We start from the raw sequence: 22153 nt of genomic DNA, 5'->3' as shown, positions 1-22153 counted from the left end.
TCTGGAAATTATAAAAGGCCTCAGCAATTCCTTCAACCTTTCAGACACTCTGACAGCCTGCTAAACAGAATGAATTACCTCCTGGCCAGCATGTAGCTCAATCAGAGCCTGGACGTCTGGCAGCATTAACTGCTGAAGTAAACTGCCTGCCTTTGCTACAGTTGTACTCAACAGTTCAAAAACAAAAGTGTGCAATGCTCACTCCTGAATCTCATTCCTATTCTCCTATACTCCATTTTCTGTTCACTTAATAAATAAAAACACTGCTTACCCTATACACTGCCTTAACCTTGATTTGTTTCAGATATTGACTGTAAAGAACATATTGGCCACAAAATGGGGTAAAAATGCAATCAAAGAGAGTTTAATCAGTCTATAGTATAACAGGTTTACATACTATAAAACTCTGACTCTTACCTTAAATAAAATACAAATCCAGACTTCATTAATTCATTTACCCTAACCACTTTTGGGGGTGTGGGGGGGCTGGAGCCTATCCCAGCTGTCATAGGGTGAGAGGCGGGGTACACCCTGGACAGGTTGCCAGACTATCACAGGGCTAAGGTATATCAAAATAGCATACAACCATGCAATTCAGACATGGAGCAGTTATCACAAAACTCAGTACAAACAAAAGCTACTTAAATAGCCTAATACCAGAGGGCTACATTTATAAAAGGTCAAAATGTCGATAAAGCAAGACAATTGCCATGACATTTGGGTGTGTGTCAGGTGTCTGTGTACTAAACCTCATATTTGTCTTTTACACAATGCTGATGATGATTCAGAATGTCATGTCACCCTATCCTCATCAGGCTGGGTATTTACATAATAGATTAAATTCATTAGCCTTATCCAACAGAGCAGTCTGTTTTTCACATCTATTAATCTCGCATAAATTATAGAGTATTAATTTCACACGGGATGCACACTGCTTAGTAAACTGTTATGTGTGTATGTGTGTGTGAGTGTGTGTGTGTGTGTGTGTGTGTGTGTGTGTGTGTGTGTGTATGTGCATGTTTGCAAATACTGCACGAGAAAGGAAAGTTATGAAACACAATTGCAGAAAGCCGAAGCAGACCATGGTATACAGCTATGGTTAAGGACTATACAGTCTATAGCTGCAGAATGGTCCTAAGCAACAGCTGCAGAAGCAACAGGTAAAGCAATCTTTTAGCACCTCTGACTATGTGTGTAGGTTGTGAGCAGACTGCAGAAAATTACATAACAGTAGCACAAATCTCTGAAAAAGGCATATCTGGGAACCTTCTCCCATTCCACATCCTCTCTTTTACTCATTATAATTAATCTGTACCCAACAGCAACATTGGATTTGTGACCACTAATCATTACAACACACATATGCCACATTCATGACAAATGAGATGACAATAACTTCTAAAAAAAAAATCAAAATGAATTCAGTCATTAACCTTGTGTTTAACTGACAAAAGGCAGGTCAAAGCACTGGAATTGCAAAAAAAAAAAAAAAACTTAAGTAAGTAAAGGTGAGATAAAAATCTCGTCACTATTTTATTTTTGAAAAGTCAGACAAATGTGGCAAATGTCGAGTTTAACATTTGCCTCAATCACACTCATCACTTGTACAATGTCTTAAGAACCAGCACTTTCAGAGTCTTAACAGCAGAGGGCAGCCAAGGACAATTTAAAAGCCGAGCTGCCTTCAAGCAGCAAACCCCATCCAACAGTTAACAAAGGTCAAAGGGCAGATCCTTACCAGCATTGACAATGGCATCCACCTCCAAGACGGTAATATCTCCTTTGTACAGGGATACTTTATCATTCAGCCCTCCTCCACCCGTCAGCTCCGTCCCTTCCTCCTTGTCATTGGCTGAAATAAAAAAGATAACTTCAACTTGTTGCAATCATTCAAAAAGGGACATGAAAATATAGTCGGTCAATAAATGCACATATTATTTGTTGCTTTGAATAGACACAGAGCAGGTTCACAAATGGTCCTCAAATGTACATTAAACCACAATAACTTCAGTTAAATGTGATGATGTCAATGGAGCAAAACACTCAATTCATCCAATTTCCAATTTTCTTATTTTTACAGCAAGACTCAACAGAAATTTAAAATACGATAAAAGTATTGCCAGTCGCACACATATTATTCTGGCTATATATATATATATATATATATATATATATATATAAAAAGATAAGTGTATTCTGGAGAGAAGTATTTGAGTACTTAAGTACTTAAGTATTCTACGAGTTCTTTTCAACAGGATATTCCACAAGATTCCACTGTGGTAATAACTAAGGATGCACAATATTTAGATTTTTGCCAATATCTGATATTTTCCAACTCATTTTGGCTGATTGCAGATGCCATTACCAATATATGCACCTATATTTTTTCATCTAATTGCAGAAATTACCTGTCCTAATGTCACTCCTGTGGTGGAATTAACATAATGTTATGCCTGCTCTTATAGTATAGTGATGACCCAGTGGCAGACATAAAATACATTGCTTTTCAAAATATACACATTCACTGGGCAAAAAAAATCTACTTTAACTTAGGTTACATGTAAAACATACCATATTTATTTCTATGTAACATTTTTAAACAAAACTATAGAATGCATGCTATTTCTCAGGTGATGATGCTGTACCTGAGACAATATCGGCAATAGCCGCAACCAGGACACCTTATTTCCTTATAACCTTATAACTTATTTCTACTGTTTGAAGACACAAAAATAAAGTCATCTTATCTGCCTGTCATTTTTGTAGAAATATTAATTTCAGGCAGATAATATCAATATTTTATTTTAAAGGCTTTATCTGTCCATACCCATGACATGCCAATATTATTGTGCATGCCTGGTAATAACCAAAATTATGGACAGAAGGGTCAACAAACAACTTTTAAAAATGTTAACCTTTTATAATGTAAACCAGACCCTCCAACATTCAATACATGGATCCAAAGAGTATGGGGCCTTTATAAGATGGAGCAAATTATACTCACTGAAGCAAAAAACCACCTTTACTACATGATGGAGACATGTCATTAGTTTTATTAATACAATGAGGTTTATTACCCAGTGGTGCTCCGTGTTGTAGTGGAGGGAAGATGGGGTTTACCCAGAGTACAACCACTTCCTCCATGGTAACTCATCCATCTGTAGTACACCCACCTCATCAACCACCACTACACCACTACTCGAACCTTCTGCCAAATTTGTACTTATACACAGATTGATACACACATTACATATCATCTTTTCCCAGAATAAATACTGTGCCTGTATTTTTACCTATGCTACCTATTTATATCTTTTTATTGTGTGAAATTCTATATATTGTACTGTTGTTGATGCAAACTAAATAAAATGACATTAAAATACAAAAAAGTCGACAACAATGTACTTATTGTACTATCGAGATCATGATAGTGTTCAACATGGATACTGTGAATTTGAATTTAGAATTTACATACTCTTGAATAGTCCTTTGTATACCATTCTTGTTTCATATTGTGAAAAAAAAAATCTAATTATGTGATGCAATGTGTGGTAAGCCAGGCAAGTTTAGCCACGACTACTTTGTGGCATGTACCTCCTCTAAGAGTTGAGCCAAGAAACGCTAATAACCGAGGAGCTGTGAATCAGCAGTTCTGTTTGTTTCATACTGGTTCTTAAGGAAAACACAGCAGCTAAGCACCCCCCAAACCACCATAAAAAGTTATTATACCCTGTTTAATTTAATGTAGAGAAAAATGCCACAGCAGATGTGTGCACATCTCCAAGCACTCCTAAACAAGTTGTCATTGTGCCTCACTCCACTGAACATATATTGCAGTCTGTGTTGGTTTTACACCAGTGTCAGACAAGCTGCCACCACCATAAACTACTCTATGTTCTAAAGCTCCTATAAGCTTCAAGCGGTTATACATTGTCTAACTCCCTCATACTTTTCTATACATGACCTACATGCATCAGAGTACTCATATTCTATGTTTGCCAACTACTCTAACAACTTTCTATATGTCTGTCTATGAACACCTTATCCTGTAAGGGTCATGGCAGGGCTGGAGACTATCCCAGCTGCCATTGGGCAAGAGGCAAGGTATACCGTGGGCGGGTCACCAGACTATCACAGGGCTGACACATTGAGACAGACAACTATTCATACTCGCATTCACACCTAAGGCAATTTCAAGCAACCTATTACTAACCTAAAATGCATGTCTTTGGACTGTGGGAGGAAGTTGGAGAACCCAGAGAAAACCCACGTTGACATGAGGACAGCATACAAATTCCATATAGAAGGGTCCCAGCCAGCCAGCCAGCCAGCCAGCCAGCCAAGCCCAGAATCCTATTGCTGTAAGGCAACAGTGCTAACAAATTCCCTACTGTGCCCCTCTTCCTTTATTCAGGCTATAGTAAATTGCTTTATTTTCATTAAAACGTGTTACTCAAAGGCAAAAATATGTAAAATCTTGCACAATCTCATGCCAAAGCATGCTGCTACTTGAAATGCAAACCACTATTCTGAATCTAAATGAGATTTGCTCATTGTTTTCAAGAACAAACCTGCAACACTGATATAGCACAAGCCCTAATTCTATTTGTTCTTAGGGTGGGTGCTGCAAAAGTTCTTAGACAACATACATTTAATAAGAGTAGCATCATTAGCTCTGATTTAGAGAGAGTATTCAATTATACTGTGTTTGAAACTAATTTAGCCAAACATACTGTAACCTCTAAGTCTTTGGTCTTCATTGGTTTGTGACTGCTTCACTGTCTTAACCTCTGTTACTGTTGGCTTACAAGTATCCAGAGCTTTAATACAGAAGCACTGTATGTTCTTCTGGGTTTGCTTCATTTATTTTTGTCACTGTGTTAAGACTTTTAATGACACATAACCCCATTTTAAAAATACTTGCCTTTAATTAAACTCTACATGTACAGGGTTTAGGCCATGTTCTCCAAGACATTACATAGCAACACAGGCTTGGTGAACAACAAGACCTAGAGTTTTTTAATTGTTTTACCAACATTAGCAAACGTTTTCCCAATCTTCGAAATCACGTTAGTTTTTTTTTTAAGTTTACTTGGACATGTATGGCTGTGGTCTATGTCTTTTTCATCATGAAATGGCGTCACTTGCTGAGAAATCATGTTGAAGATGCTTTACTGTTTGTTACCTTGGCTATCAAGCAAAGTTCACCATCATAATTTTGGTTTAAACATTAGCAAAAAAGGTAGGGGAAAAAATAATGAGTTATTTAAATGTTTAGTAAAACACACTAAAACATAGTTGCAACTTTCGAAAAATATTACCAATATGCAACACCAGCACATGTAAAAATAGCACACGTGGAGATTTACAATACTTTCTCTATAATTTCATACATATATACAACACCATCAAAAGTGTGGAATTACCTGTTATATTGATGATCTTCTTCTTTCCTTCAATAATGGCTATGTGTTATTTACATCTGAAATAGTTTTAGCCCCAGAAGAAGAAGAATGAAATTATTCTAACTTCTACGTAATTGATATGTTGCAGTGTTGCATAGCAGGGGAGAACACTGTAGTAACAGTTTTAAAAATACCTTTGCTAGAGCAACACACTTGTTAGGCATTATTGCACACTTGACACTGAAACAGTAACCTGTTCCCATTTAAATCTGCATCTGTTCTATTTGTAAAGAGGGCTTTCTACAACCTAAAGCATGAAAGCTCATTCAAAATTAAGAGTAGTCCTCTCAGCTATTTAACTGTACTGAATCAAGTTATTGTGGCAGGCAATTTTTTGGTGAAACTTTTAAAGGAATTTTAAGTGAGGCAAAATGCTCAAGAGGGGACTTGTTCTGCTTTTCCTCATTTTTTTGTCGTTACAATGTCTGATGTTCCAAATTTTAAATAATGAGATAAACGTATATAAAAGTGATCCCTGCAAGCAAACACCTCAGGCTTCAAACCGTTCTGAATACTGTTTCCAACAGTTTTTTTCTACTTTTGAGACAAGCTGATGTCAGCTCATGATGGATTTCTTTATATGGTCATCTGCTCAGGCACTACATAGCCTACAATGCTACATGAAGCGACATGCTAATGTTGGGCAAACATAAAATCTTGGTTGCCAGTGTTATTAATATCTCCTCGATTTTGGATCATAATTCTGCTGAACCATGTCCAGCTGTGAAGAATTTGCTTAAGAAAGTTTAACTGGTGACTTTTTTCCCAGTCAAAAGTGCCACTATACTTTATTACAGTCATTCTTGGCTGCAAGTACTCTGCTACCTATAGCTACATGCTAACGTCAGGGAAACATGTAGTCTATCTAGTCTAGTGGCTCACAACGCACCACAACTGTCATCATTCTGCTATTTAAAGGACGCATTATTGAGATAGTAAGATGTGCCTACATAGGTGGGTTCACAGTGCCCATACACTGCATACACTCTGCTTGTTACACCCAAAGAAAGCTAGATGGGTTGCGGGTGGTATAAGTGAACATAGCAGAGAGCAGAGATGAGCGGCAGAGCTGCCATCCAACTCCCCGTTAAGAGAGAAGCTGACAGTTTTAGTTCTGATTCCTTTGTCAAGTTTATAACTACAGGTTTTAGTTTTCCTGCTTAAATGTCCCACAACAATTGCAGCAGTGACATTACTGCCCTTACTGCATTACTGTCAGCAGAAAACCTCACGCTTCCCCAATTTGCCAAATCCGATATGTAAATAATGGTGCGCCAGGTGCAGGCACACCTGGATTTTAAAGGGAGTGAGATATGACACTCTGATTGGTTGAATATATGTTATACCCAAAGCACACCTATGATTAAACAGGGTACTAAATACAACCCCTCTGCCCCTAATGCACACACTCACGACCATGCTCTACAGATCGTTTAAACAGAGCCTATAGTTTGTTGCAGATGTTATTTCTTTGTTAATTTCAGATCATATCCCTGCTGGAACATATTGCGTTGTGAAGATTTTGGTTTAGAAGCTTTAACTGGTAATTTTTCATGGTATACTCTTTTACAGTCATTCCCTGGGCTGCAATTATGGTGCAGAGACACCGAGAGCACAGACACAGAAAATCCTGAATCCTTGACCAATCAGAGCAGAATGGGCTTTTTCTGGAGGGGGCCTTAATGATACAGGAGCTAAAACGGAGCTTCTCAGACAGAGGGTAAATACAGGTGTTCCTGCACAGTATGGGGAAAATTAAGTATTTTTGAACATGTAAACATGTTCTAGTAGAAACCCAGAATACAAGCATGAACCTGAAAATGAGCATAATAATAGGCCCCCTTTTTCCGAAACAGAAAAATCATTTAACAATAATAATTTCAGCTAGGCTGTGCACATAGTGCCATAATGTGTCAGTTTATCAGCCACAGACAACTCATAAAGCATTTAGCAACAATAAGCAGTCTTTCTTACGTCTAGTTTCCTCTCTCCAGGTTGGGATCTTGTCCAAAGATATAAAATCTTGACGACGATACTCCTTGCGTCTCTCCTCCCGATCTAGACGGAGCAGTCTCTCTGTGGAGGAAAGACACCATACATTTAAGCAAGAATAAAGCTGGTCCAATTGAAGAGTACAATAGAGAAAGAAAAGGAAACAGACTCGGAGCTGGCACAGACAGCTAATAACAAATGTAAAATTAAATTCCAGTGAGAGCCACAAACTCCCCTAAATCGTAGTGTCTTTTCTTTTCTTGACTGACTGTCTCCAAGCGTATTTCCTTTACTTTATCTGACCACCACCCATAGGACAGTTGCTGCCATCATCATCATCATCAGTCATGTGCCACTCCTCATTGCTCCAGCTCCACAGCTCCCTGGCTCTCTAGATTAACTCTATGAAAAATGTTTTCTTCAGTTAAGTGATATTTAATAATGTGATCCTGCCTCAGGCATCAAAATCCCTTTTGGCTTGTCCAGTCGAAGTGCAGGATCAGCAGTGAAAAAGCCCTCCTGGAGCTGGTAGCTAGCCCACTTTCTACCTCATCAGTGGTTCTCAGCCATGTGCCATGGTGACCCAAAAAAATGCAGAATCTTGTTCTAATCAGACGCCTCACCACCAGTTGATTTCACTCATTCGTCCCTCTTCTTTGGTTGTGGTGTGTTAATTAGTAAAACTGTCTGTTGTGCGGATTGGCTGGAATGAAAATGTGCATACTCTTGTGTATGACTCTCAGATGAGGACCATGTAATCCTGTTGCCCAAGCTTAATTGCACTCTGAGCTGTTTGTCTTACCTTGCGTGTGCTCTGTACTGCTCTGCCCATGCAATAAGTTTTATGTGACTTTGTTATCAATAGATTGCTAAGAACTTAAATTACTTAAACTTTTAAACTTAACCTGTGATGCATCTACTGTACATGGAGAAACTGTCTTTGTCAAAACAACCTACATTTGCAGGTTTTTTTTACAACTGTTAACGTATATTTCTCAATAATGAGTTCATAGAACTCTTCACACAGTCAGATCATGTGGACTAAACTGTGACTGACTTTTCCTTGCTTTGACACAAAATGCATACAATGACCACCTCTATTAAAATCCATAAACTAGTTTCTCACTCAAACTTAGCCACCACCAAAACTGTGCATTTACGATCCATGTATACAAAATTAGTGCTCTACTGCACTCTGTTTCATTTAATCTAAAAGGAAATTTACAGAAACGCATGAACTCCAGATTGGTACATACAACACCTGAGCACCTATTGTCATTCCTTGATGACTTCTAGGAAAGACTGCCAAGTGAGGAAAGGTAGCAAGTGATGCAGAATCCAGAACATTATGTTACTGTATGGGACCTTGTGGCATTTCGCCATTCTCTTCCAGTCACAGAGGGGTTAAAAGCCAATTCCGTGATGGTGTCACTTTTCCTACCACCTTACTTAAGAAATAATTTCATCTCAGAATTAGAAAGGTTATGACCAGCAGCCACATGATCAGATGTCCCTGATGGACGCAATGAGTGCTGGATATCTGGACACATCTGCAGAGGATAATTTGCCAGGGATGGATCAGGCATGCAAAATATTCTTTCCCTGGTGTATTAGAAGAGAGGACAGAAGGAGTGATGTTGATAAAGAACTGCCAAATGCAGAAGACAGGGTTGTATTTTTATAAATGAACTGTAGCTATACAAGTGTGTATGGTGATTATTAGGTTTGGGCGGCATCACAGTATACCAGGGTATTTAAATATCCCGAACATTTTCAATACAGTTTAAGATGCCCCCTCTTTGGACTGAACTCAGATGGAGAGGATGTACTGTGTGTAGTGCACAGCATGCGTCACCTGATGTCAGTCTCTACTGGTGGAACAGGCAGCTGAGTTGCCAAACATGGCAACTAGAGTGGTGGGGATAATGTTGCAGGAGGGTAATCAGCTGGCCCACAATAGCCAGGGGAAATAACAGCAAATATTCGCATTTATTTTTTACCAAACCAGAGTTGGTCATTGTTGGAGCAGCAGACTAACTAACTAGACAACTGACTAAGACAGTTTTGGTCAATTTTATTATGTTTCTCTCGAGTTCAAAGGAAGTATTAATTACAATGAGTTAATAAGGCACTAAGCTAGTCTTAGTTCAATAAAAGAGAGATACTTGAATGCAAAAGGGGTACGGTTGTATTTCTCTGCTGAAAAAGGAAAATAGGTTTAAGAATATAACCTTTCTTGACATGTTGTGAGTTTATATTGTTTATTTATAAGAGTGAAAACATAGAGTAATAGCTGTGGGGTGGGGAATGGGATTACTCCAAGGCTGTTTGGCCATCTCTGACCTTTCATAGGCTCAGTCATTGGTACCTATTTATTTACAGTATAAAGCATAGACTGTATAAAAATACCAGACATAGCCACCGTGACTTCACCCATTGGTTTGTGGACTGTTTTGATGCCTTGAGTGTGCATTTTGGCCTTTGCTATCTTGGATTGTTGGAACCACGAGCATCCATATTAGGATGGCAGGGTGGAGCTGTGGAGGAGCTGGGAGTTGAGTGACTTGAATTGGCTGAGGTGATGCCTGGCATGAAGCCTGTCACTCAAAATGGTCCACTCTTAATTATATGGAACTTTACGCCTTAATAAAATTTAAACTAGTGAGTTGTATAAAAATTCACCCCCAGTACAGTTGTCACACATGGGTAAATTAGCTGTAGAGTCCAAAACTGTTTTCTGCATCAGGCTGTAAACATGTTTATTTCTGAGTGAAGTTAGGCACTTTAACATAGGTGTCTGGGTCATGGGGATTGACTTGCTTCTGGAGCCAGCCTCAAGTGGCCAGTCAAGGAACTGCAGTTTTGGCACTTAGCACCGAGGTTGCTGCTTGGTTAAAAGCCATTCCGGGTAAACTCTCATAATACATTTGTACTCTGATTGGAAAAAGATCTGACTGTACTTATAGTCTGAGATCATACGATGTAGTATTGTTGTCTGTTCCAAGAAAACGGATTGAGCTGGGAGTACCCTTCAAAAGAATGTCAAACAAAGAGAACTGGTCTCTCTGCCTTATTTTAAAGCTCTCATAATTATAATGGTGAATGTATTGGTTGGTACATGTCAATGTACATAGGTTTTTTAACTTTTCAACACATTAATGTATATCACCCATGTTTTTCTTGCGATTATTGTTGTTTGTAACTTTTTTTATGCTGCTGTCTAGGCCAGGTCTCCCTTGTAAAAGAGAATGCTGATCTCAATGGGACTAGCCTGGTTAAATATGGGTTAAATAAAATAAAACTAAATAAAATCTTCAGCTGCATTTTGTGCACTTAGAATCACTCTATGCAGAAATGGCAAACAAATAAAGTCTACAGAAGCATGCTGCAGCATTTCTGATTCATTCGTTGCATAAAAGATAGCCATTCAGTTAAAAAAAACTTGCTGGAATATTGGTTTATGTTAAACACATAAATAAATACATAAGAGATTCTTCTAAGACAATAATAATACTTCCTGTAATGCTAATTATGATTAGTTGTTTTTTTAAGTCATTGCGTAATGAGTGACAAAGTGTTACTGTTGGCAGACAAATGTTGTCAGTGTTCTGGTGCAAGAGTTGATTCTGAGATGTGCATGTGTAAGTGTTGGTGTTGCAATAGTGCATTTTAGATGTGAGATGAACCGTTGTGCTGAGCTGCATGTTGGTAAAAAGAGAACTATGCGAACAGTTTCGAAAAAGTGAACTTAGTACAGAGAAATGTTACCAATTCTAAAAAACTGTAAGCTACTGTACTTCTGGTTAACTTAAACTGCCGTGGGCAAGAAGTGCGAGTACCTTTCCTTATTCGATTGTTTGGTTTTTACAACAAACTGCAACATGATTGGCTGCTGACATTAGTACATCACACAGCTGCTGTTTGACCTTTGTACTGCTGTATCACTCTTGGGTCCTCACAGCTTGTGTCCTCATGTTCATCTCCACTGACTGCAAAAGAGCCTCAACTTGTTACAGACAACACTGGGCTGTTCTGCAAAACAAGCTTCATCCTAATTATGTGCTTCACTGTGAAATCTTCGCCAAACCCCAGTGCAAAAAGTGTGGACTTTGGTCAATTAAAACATCCCCACTGTAAAACAGTTTAAGCAAACTGGATGTGATATGACACTACACAAAAGCATCCTAGTTCACTGTATTTGGCTTGTTACAACAAAATGTTACAGGCTTTAATGCTCTGCAAATGACACTATCCCATATCACTTTGTACTATTTCTTAAAAGAGGCTATGAGTTATGAGACTTGCTCCTTACACAGATGACAGCCTAAAATATTGAGGCAGTCGGTGCTGACTTAATTTTGGTAAGAAATACAAGGATCCTTGGGTCATCTTTTGGCAACATCCTGCTGTAGGTCAGGCTTATATCAAAGGTATTTCCGCAGTGGGGGATATCCATTCTATCCCTCATGTATTTTCGCTCCCTCTTGCCCACTCCTGTCATTCCCAAGGCTGCTTTTATTCTACATGGATGAATAAAAAGGCAGTTCTGAGGTTGAACACAGCAAAGCTCTCTGGACCACACTAAAGCGCTTCGTCACTCTGCTGAACTTATAGTTGTTGAAGAATCCCGCAGCTTAGTTTAGATGCCATGAGAACAGGATGGTCGGAATTTGCTTTATTAAATATGAGTTACAAGACTGTGTTACCGGAGTCGCAGCATAAGTGATGCTAAGTGCTGTATGATTCTTCTGTACTTGATGAGCTCTGGATGGAAAGGCCAGTCACTCATCACATCCCTGAACCAAATTCTAGTGATAACAAAACAAAAGGAGATGTGACTGCCTGTCACATAACATCTCATTTTATGTAGTGTTTCAACACTATTCATATTACTGTTTCATGTTCATTTTGTTTAAGAAGGTTCTCCAACTTCAGAATACTCTGCAGCCTGACAAAACTCTGCACGTTACTTTTAAATATGGCTGATTTTGCCAACACAATTTACAATAATTTACCTTTGTTGGTACTACATCTCACGCAGCCTACAGATTAGCCCTGAGTCACACTACTATTTAAAAAAATAATCACATTAAATTCCTTAGGTTTCAGAATTTCTTTCACATTTTGACTTGCCTTGATCTCCTCTTAACGCAATTTGAGCTAGAGGGTTGTATGCTCAGAATATGAAATCTGATTTACTTTGATGTTCATTCCATTGCTACCACCTGCTCGAACTGGGAACGGCTGGCTAAGATTAATTATTACCTTTGCTCCAAAAAATTAGTTGTGATTTAATGGGCTTTGATGGCAAGACACTGACTGAACTATATCACAATAAAAACTAGCAAGCAGAAAATTCAAATCAATAACTCGCCAACAACATCAACAATCACTGCAAACAATTCTGGTTTCAGTTATTAACTGAGGCCACATCTATGTTGAAATTTGTCTGAACCAGTTGCCTACGAGTATCAGACACTTCAATTCAATGCATTTTAAGACCACTTTTAATCACTTTTAACCAGATTTAAGACTTTTTTTTTTTGGACAAATAATCTTTCTTATTCAAGCATTGAAGGTAAGTATAATGGGAAGTAGTATATCTGTAGCTACATGCAGAGGCAGGCAATTCAGAAATGTGGACTTTTACGTAAAAGAGCTTGACTCATTTTGACAAAAATAAATTCAAATTTTGATAAAAATATTTGTGGCATATATTCAAATTTAAGACTAGTATCTAATTACTTTAAGGGCCTAATATTTTTTTTAAATCATTTACAACATTTTAAGATCATCATTTACATTTTTAGTAACTCTTGTGCTTATCGTACTCCTGTTGTTCCTCTTTTAGGCACTGGTTTGCTTTTGCTCTTTGAGAACATCTTCTATTTTGTATATTTTGCCGGATATTTAATACTCTATTGTTCTAAAACTGGGCCCAGTGAGTGACCCTGACCCGGGGAACCCACCGGTTCTCTGGTTGTGAACCTTAAATTGTGGTTACTGTACTTAGTTTTACTGTAATTTAAAGCATTCTCTGGCACAAGATAAATAAAGTTCTATTCAATTGAATTGAATAAGGAATACAGTGAATTTACATACAGTAGTAGCAACTGCATAGCCTACACCTTGACTTGTCATAGCAGGAAGACCACAGGTGCATTGAATACTATTAATGATGGCTGCATCCCATTTAGTGTGGACAAGGTGGCAGCAACAGAACGGCGCCACCACTAATTAACGTGATTGACTGCACCTGTGCTGCACCTGCTATGGCATGTCAAAGCGTCTTCCGTGGAAAAAAAAAAACCTCTACTGTGTCTGTGTCACGAAATGAATAACTTATAGATATATAGATAAGATTAGCATGTCTGTCTTGGCCCATTGAGCACAACAGGTCTATCCCGAACATGTCTCTGAAACTATAGCACTACACTAGCATCATACGCAACTTTGACTGTAGGTTTGAAGCAGTCGTTTTTGTCGTTTAATTATAAATAACCATGTTTTAAACTATTAGACAGTCCGTTTTTGTTGTGACCGTGTGCCTGCTGTTTGGCTACAGGAATATTCAGTAGCACAGAAGGTTGTTTGCAACTCAGTGAGCTACTGCTGGTGTATCACACAGGTGGAAGGTGGGCTATGTTCGTTGTGAGTACTCTGGCAGGTAAATAAGGGCTCGGCACAAATCTGCCAGAGCCTTAAATGTAAGCTAATAAGCAAGCAAGAGGCACTATGTGGACAGTGTTGTTGCGAATGTCAAACATGCATTACGGCAGCCAAACAGAGGCACAACATCACTATAACATCTGTGCAGTCACCGTGTGGGATAACCGAATAGTCCAGATAGTGAGCATTGTCACAGCGACACGGAGGAGACACGGAGAGTGGCTGTCAATCTTGTGGCATGGTTGAATTCATGCTGTCTGCCATGGAGATGATGATGATAGCCTCATTCCCCCCCAAAACAAGCCTTACCTTTTTCAGTCTTCCAGTCCTTTTTCTTTTTGCTCATGCTGCCGGAATGATTTGACTTCGAATGGTTGTTTTTTGACTGTGGCAACCCCAGGCTCACAGTGAATAGTGCTCCGGGAAAAAACTGAAATGTAAAGTGAAACAGCCTCTGGACGGTTGTCTCACCTGTGAAGCTGTCAAATTTCTATGGACCTCAGTCGGTTAAACCTACCATGATTGCGCCGTAAATTATGTGTACGAATCCTGGCTTTGTGATTGGGTGTCGAGAACGGGGAAGTGGGTACGCGATTGGTCCGCTGTCTGAGTCAATCAGCTGAAGTCCACGCCCTGGGGAGGCAGGGTAGGTTGTTTCCGGCGGTTCATCCTCCTGGCGTGTGAGGTGCTGGGCTAGTAACGCCGGGCCACTCGGTTGCAGAGTGCAGAGGGAGGGCTGCTATGAGTCAGTGCCGGTGAACTCAGAGAAGAAACAGTACTGTAAATTAAAAAAGCACTTTTTATAGGATTGTTGTTGGCAGTATATGACAGTGTGTTTTGCAGTGTTTTGAGTTAAAATGTTCTCCCATTGCAGAGAAAAGTAAAGGGTGCTTTGTAATAGTATACTATATTTGTACTGCAGACTAATATCATAATAACTTCACAACCTACTTAAACCCCTAAATATTCCTATCATAAAACCTTAAATTTGTTTTAAAAATGCCTGTTAATATAAACTCTCATAGCAAGATAGATTTAGTTGCATGATATGTCCATATTTTCATTATTAAGTCTTCCTAATTCTGCCTAATATGCTTACAATTTGCCTTGTTTGTGACCCAGAACTGTAATTTAATGTAATCTTTCGATCTTAGCAACATGAAGACAGGTTTGATTATCATTTTGCCCAGTATTATCTGAGATGACTGTTATTATATGACTTTAATTAATGTGACTAAATACACACAAAATAAAAAGCAGTGATGCATGGTAACCTGCCCTTGTTCATGGCAGAGGACAGTCTCTCACAGGATAGACCAGATCAGACCAGTAAGTCGGGCCGTCATATGTGAGAGGCTGGTTCCAAAGACCACCGTCTGTCATCTGTTGTGTTAGCTCTGCTCTGGTCCAGACCCATCTGCTCCTGAGACCGCTGACATTATCTGAGAGTGGAAAATATCTTTCATCCAAGCTGTACTCTGATCCAGATCCAGATATTTAAAATCGAAGGTTATTCTAGTGAAATACATCCAGTTTTCGTGTCATCTGTTCAGCTGTTACAGCTCGGTGAAAATGTTTTTCATAAAAAGCCTACATTAATAACACTAACAGCAAATTGACAGTATAGGTGGAAGATATGTCCCTGTTCCATTTGGGCTAATTATATCGAAAACTCATATTACAAAGTGCAAAGGATTTACGTTTCCCGGGACCAAGGTTGGCAAAACTCTCTCACAGTGTTCACCAGACATCTCATTTACAGTCAAATTAAAGATATTTATCTCATTGAGCTGCTGCCCTTTTAGGAAATTAAGACAAAGTAATCAGCTCTCACATCTGGCACAGAAATTCATAATTTGCCCTTGTAATATCTTAATTAGTTTCCACTCTAATATGGATTTAAAAAAATATTAGAATATTATAACAATGCCTGTTCTATTTAAAACCACAATGGGACATCTGCAGAACTTCCCTAGTCGGAGCCCTGGGAACAGCTGATTAAACTATCTGCCTTTACCCTATAGCACTACTTAAACAAAGATGAGATTGAATTAAGTGGCCATTGCGGTTTTCCCCTCTGTACTATTCAAACCAAACCACTAGATGTCAATCTTGCAACATTATAGGCACCAAGTGAACCTCTTCAGAAACTGAGTAAAGCTTATGATCAGTGTTGGCACCACATACAATATCTACAAAGAAGCTGATTCCAAACTTATAAAGATTGGCAGATATTTCACAGAGGCAGGGAGGTAGGGATCGCTGTTTTTAGGCGGTCTTGCTGTAAATAATGTTCTCTCTGATATTTTTATATCAGAGGGAGGCATACTGAGGAGAATGGACTTCATCCAGAGGATTTGAGTTCAAAACCCTTTTGTCAGCATGTCTCCCACCTAACTGTAGTGGGTGGGAGGCCACACACGTTCGATGCTGAATCTAACGTGTGTGGCGCTGACCTCTGACCCTTGACATTACCTGTCAGTGAAGCATCCTATACTTCTATGAGGCTTGTTTGCACAAACTACTTGTTATTCTACACTGAAATACATGATTATACTATGGTTTTTTTGTGAGATTAAAGCCCCAACACAGCCACGGTCAGCTCACACGGGTGTTTTCACTAGTGTTGCCTGATTAGACCTCTACTTGAGACTGTGTTGGCATGTACAACCAAGGCTTCACTGACACCTCCCTCAGTTTCCTGTTGTATTGTTACACCTGTAAAGATAGGACATCTTACCCTGTTATCATTCTTATCGGTCCACAGTTTAGTGACAACCTGACTAGAAGTGTGATCAGCCAGTCACTGAAAACACCTTTTAGGACATTACTATCACGATGAATGGGATTTTTTGTCTTTTTTGTAATTTTGTCCTGGCTTTTTCATTGTTTAAACTGAGGATGATTTAAAGTAATGACACACATTGCATCTATTATTTGGTCAATAGTGTGTAATTGTTTGGTCATTGTGGTTCAGTCACTGTTCAACAGGTGTTATGCAGACAACATGATATCTGATGAGCAGCAGAAAAAGATCAAACTTGGCCGGCTGTTCACACTGACTAGTTGATTGTGCAGGGCAGAATCTTTATATTCCAAACATTGGAGGATCTATTTGTGTAGGACTGCGTAGGCAATTGTTATTGTCATGGTTACGGCACAAGGAGATTAAGCCGGTGCCTGTACCTACAAGCCACTAGCAAGAACATTGTATCGTTTAATCTCTTGTTGGCTTGATACGTATGTTTTTCATATCCTGCTCATAATCATAGCAACGTAATTACAGCAAGCAACACAATTATCTACAGAGAAACGCACAACATTACCCATAACTTAAAGTGAGCCCAGGGGCTAAAGGAATTATAATTATGGCAATTGTTGTTTATACGTGTTCTTATGTCAATATCCATAAGTCCTTTGATGGGTTTTTAGTGACTATTTGGCTCGGTAGATTTCTGTGAAGGGATTATATCATCGTGTCTGTTCTCAGTCAGTGCTTAATGATGAAACACACGATTTGTTCACTGCAGTAATTGGTGGTTTCAGAATCTTAGTTCAAGCCTATAGATGTAGCACTAAATGCTTCTGCTCTGTGGGGAGCTCCGGTGAAAAACTGGGCTCAAGCCATCTATGTTCAACTGGCCCTTGAGGCCTTAAATTATTTACTGTTTTTCATATCTCAGATGAGGTTTGACAGTGTGAATCTATAGAATGCATGTTAAACTTCTCATCCAATACATACACACAAATGTATGTAAAGCACAGTTTTTCACATACATTAATAAATACTTTGCAAAATAGTTCTAATGCACAATCATTAGAGATAGAAACAGTTTTTCAGCACTCCTGCACTTTTAGAGAATCTGTGTTGCTATTGCTGAATGCTGTCTTTGACGCAATGCCAGCCCTGGACATGAAAACACTATCGTTTGGTGGTTTGTGTGGGTTCTTTTCAACCTTCCAATCAAACATGTGTCTGCCCATATCATCCATTGTGTTCTGTCTTATATTATGCTCATCTGTTCCACAGATGTGAGAAGCGGCTGGCTATTCTGATGAAAGGAGCCAAGAACCTCGGAGAAGCACCTCGGTAGAGAGTGGCTCATTTGTGCACAGCTCTGATGCGCACCTCTATACATTCATCATGTTTGTTTATGTGATTAGTATCTACTGAATGTATTGGAAAACCATTGGTGAAAATGTTTTCATTGTTACTAATGGCTGCTTCTTTAATGTGTTAATAACACACACCAGGTATGGACCTTTCTTTCTAGAACTCCTCTCCTGTGTGCAACTTAACTGTAAGCTATATATACAGCCCTGCATCTCAGAATTAACGATTACAGTCTAATGTCTCTAATTTCCTACAGAAGTTCTTATTCCTGGCTTTGGCAACTGTTTTATTCATGATTACAAGCAGGTTTTCTTAGAAATCACAATCGCCTCTAGCCTCTAGTCTGCAGTTCAACTGTAAGAGCAATTTGTCGTGAGATGCATTGTGATGTACTGATGTGAATATAGTGGTTTACTCAGTGGCACTTTGTTTAGTCTACATCCTTAGAATGGGTTTGGGGTTGGATTAAAAAAGCATCACACTGTGAGTATTCTTTTCCTGCAGGATTCCTGTGGGTTGTAGCTTTGGCAAAATGTGTTGCAACGGCTCCCTCTGTTTATTTTACTCTATTTGATAAAGCCCCCATCCAGCATGTCTCTTCACACCAGAGCGTGCCTGCTCGCTGCCTGCTCAAAGCAGCAGGAATTCCTTCCTGATCGCTGGCTGAACCCAAGTTGAATAGATTTAGTGTGGATAGATGTTCGGCATGTTCAGATGTTCAAAGCATATGCACAGTACTGATCCAAACTGTTATGGCTTCTATGTATCAACAATTTTCTTTGCAAGATTACTCTGCTCATATACTTGGTCTGTTCCTCTACATTTCCTTTTTACCACATGACAGTAATTTCTTCCTATAAAACTTTTTTCAGGCTGCAAAGTGAAATCTCTTTGATATTGTACCGCAGTGTTCTGAGACAATTCAAAATATCATGTGTTCCCTCAAGACTCAAGAACTTCTTCTGTCATTATGCAAGCATAATGAAATTGCAAATATGCCGTCCTCAAATGGTGCATACTGTTCAAACTTCACACTCTGACCATGCAAATATTCACAGTGCAGCATTAGTCATCCGAATGAACATCTACCATGTCTGCCAGATGATAGAGCAGAATATTTTCAGAGAGACGACACTCCACAGGAAAAATGCTATTGCAGAAACTATATTGCTCACACTCAACGCTGCAGGAGTCTGCAAGATTCCTGACCTCTGATTTTCTGCTTGTGACCTCCTATCCCTGCCATAACACCACAATACAACACAAAACAATAACCCAAGGCTTCAACAGCAATCTGTCCAATTTTACTTCAAGCGCTCCAGTACGATAAGGGTATGATTACAAAGGTCTTTAAAATATCAAGATAAATTGCACTCTAAAAGTAAAATGTTGATGTATTTGATTTTAAAGGGGATGATGGGGCCATTTAACGATGGCCTAGCTCACAAAAAAGCCCGTGCGAATGTGAATATATGACTCAGGATAAAGATGCAGAGGAGGCCTCAAATGAATTGATTCTTTGTAGTCACAACAGATAACACGTCTGTTAAAGCTGGACTGGCAGTTTTCAACAACAGCGAGCAGAAGTTTACACAGACATTTGATGGCAAGCTGCCCCCTAAAGGCTAGCTGGCCCCTCTTCAGCACTCTGCACCCTGGTCCCAGCTCTCTCCTCATTAATTGCTCAACAGCACTCTTTCATCTCTGTTGACTCAATCCAAAGAAAACAACATTACGCTGCGCATTATGATTAAAGAATGTGCTTGTTTTGGTCCACCCATACAACTTTTGCTTGGACCATAAACATTAAAGCGCTTGTTTGAGAGCAGTAATGATATTGGACTGGTGTTGAATTTAAATGACTGGGTGTTATGAGCTGAATACATATTTTTTTGTATTACTTTGTTGCATTTTGTTATCCTTATATGTCTAAATGTGGTACAGATGAGTAACTCAAACTGTCTGTTATTACAGTCTCTGAGATAGGAATTATGATAGCCTGAAAGTATAACACAGGATGTCAGTGAAAGATGTTCAGTTTATTCAAATAGCAGTTTTATGTCTTAAACATAAAAAGAACTTCCTAAGGGAGCAATAATCTTTGCATATGCCCACCATTATTGAGAACTTATATGTATTATACCCCTTGCAGTTCACTTCTTTTTTGAACTGACTGTGATGATAAAACATCTTTCATGTGCAAAGCTGACAGAGGAACATTGCTAGAAAGCTTTAACTGCATGGCAATGACTGGCTTATGAACTTTTCTGAATTCTAACAGCTAATTTTAATCACGAAGGCTGCGTATTTCTCTGTGTCTAAAGCAATACTGAGTCATTCTTCACACCGAGGCAAGAACTGGATGTTTTTCTTCAGGGTTTAATTATCAGCTGCCTGACAGGCTCAGCCAAAAAAAAGTCAGAATGGCCATATCTTGGGTAAAGCACATCCTATTCTTTTCCCTACCGCCCCACAACTATTCTGGAGAAAGCAAAGTTATCATTGCAGACTTGATTTGAAGCTGTGGGACCTAAACTTGCACAAAAAAAAAAAATCTCTTGAGTGAAAGACAGCCACTGATTAAAAGGTCTCTGTTGTCTAACCTGACACACAACTTGGAATTTATCCAAGAATGTGCAGCAAAACATGACTGAAGAGGAACACTGTCACATTGTCAGAAGTTGTAGTGACACAATCTGCTGCAAATGAGATGCAGTGATTAAAGAAAATTTGAATAAAGTGTCAAGGAAAGTTGTGCCCACTTTTAACACCCTGACAAACAGCTGGCAGTGCCTTTCCAGGGCTCTTTTTCTTCTGGTGGTGTATTTTTTCTTCCTCTCAAACAGCGTTACAGTAGAATTTGGTGGGAGGAACACTGCTATCTGACTGTTTGTGAGTGTTAACGGACAGGGAACACACAGAGACAAAGAGAAAGAAGGATACCATGCAATGAAGCCGGACTCAAACCCACCAAGTTTTTAATTTCAAACATTTAAAGTTCTCAGTTTTTGATGCTACACCATGTCAGAATCAAAAACAGTCTTAATTTCACCATTTAGGTGAGTCAGTCTCACAGTCCTGAAATTCTGTATGCTGTCTCACTGGTATGCCTCCTTAGACACCTAATGGAGCTGAGCTGTTATTAAGGAAATTAGCTGGACCTATGTGCTTCCTGCTAGACGAAACATCTGCTGTGAAAGAATCCTGTGGTGGTGTTTAAATAAAGTTGTACAGCTGCCATCACAGTCACAGCTTTATTAGAAATTATTTGGTCAGTTAGCGTAACTGACAACTGTGCAATTAAATTTACACACAATCAGTCAATGTAACTACTCTTTATTTCAAACACTACAAGTCAATGCAGTATTATGGCTGACAACTAGAGTAAAGTTAAACTGTAATAACATTCATTTCTCCGTATTTGATTTTCTTTAGGATAGGATTTGGGATAATAAACTTTTTTTGCAGGCCTCTCCAGCAAGTGTACATGCTTTTGCAGCAGGTCAGCAGGTATTACTGAGATATTTTTCACATGGAAAACTGACCATGAGGGCATTATTTCATGTTGTCATATTGTTTTGACAGTGACAGGTAGAGGGATTTAGAAATATCCTCTCACCCAGTCAAACTTCAATATGAAGCTAGCACAACCAGCTCTATACTACAGCTAGAAATCAACCTTGACAAGCCCCAGTGCAGGCAGTGCAACTGCACTGGGGCCCCTGGGGTGGAGGAGCCCATAGAGAGAACTGGCCTTGCAAGTGAATCAGATTTCCACCTACCTGTGTTCAAAGATAAATCTTAAAAAAATCTACAGTATAGTTTAAAAACAGTGTCATTGCTATATACGTCCTCAAAAAGGTGAACCCATCTGCATCATGGTTTCTTTTTTTAAATACTCAGTAGCTGTCCA

At 39.0% G+C, this 22153-nt stretch overlaps 1 protein-coding gene across 3 annotated transcripts in view; it reads right to left on the bottom strand.

The window, feature by feature from the left end:
• The window catches only part of macrod2 (mono-ADP ribosylhydrolase 2), a 468001-nt gene extending 453357 nt beyond the window's left edge, over positions 1–14644 (bottom strand). For all 3 annotated transcript variants that reach the window (XM_050070646.1, XM_050070648.1, XM_050070649.1), the window contains exons 1-3: positions 14436–14644; positions 7440–7541; positions 1739–1852 (exon numbers count right to left, since the gene is read on the bottom strand). In XM_050070646.1, coding sequence (XP_049926603.1) covers positions 1739–1852; positions 7440–7541; positions 14436–14472 — 253 coding nt within the window. In that variant the 5' untranslated portion in view covers positions 14473–14644. The remainder of the gene's footprint in view (positions 1–1738; positions 1853–7439; positions 7542–14435) is intronic.
• Positions 14645–22153: the final 7509 nt, after the last annotated feature.

Source organism: Epinephelus moara, chromosome 19, assembly GCF_006386435.1.
Source record: "Epinephelus moara isolate mb chromosome 19, YSFRI_EMoa_1.0, whole genome shotgun sequence".
In the NCBI taxonomy this organism is placed as follows: domain Eukaryota; kingdom Metazoa; phylum Chordata; class Actinopteri; order Perciformes; family Serranidae; genus Epinephelus; species Epinephelus moara.
This window is presented reverse-complemented; position numbering and strand designations above follow the sequence as displayed.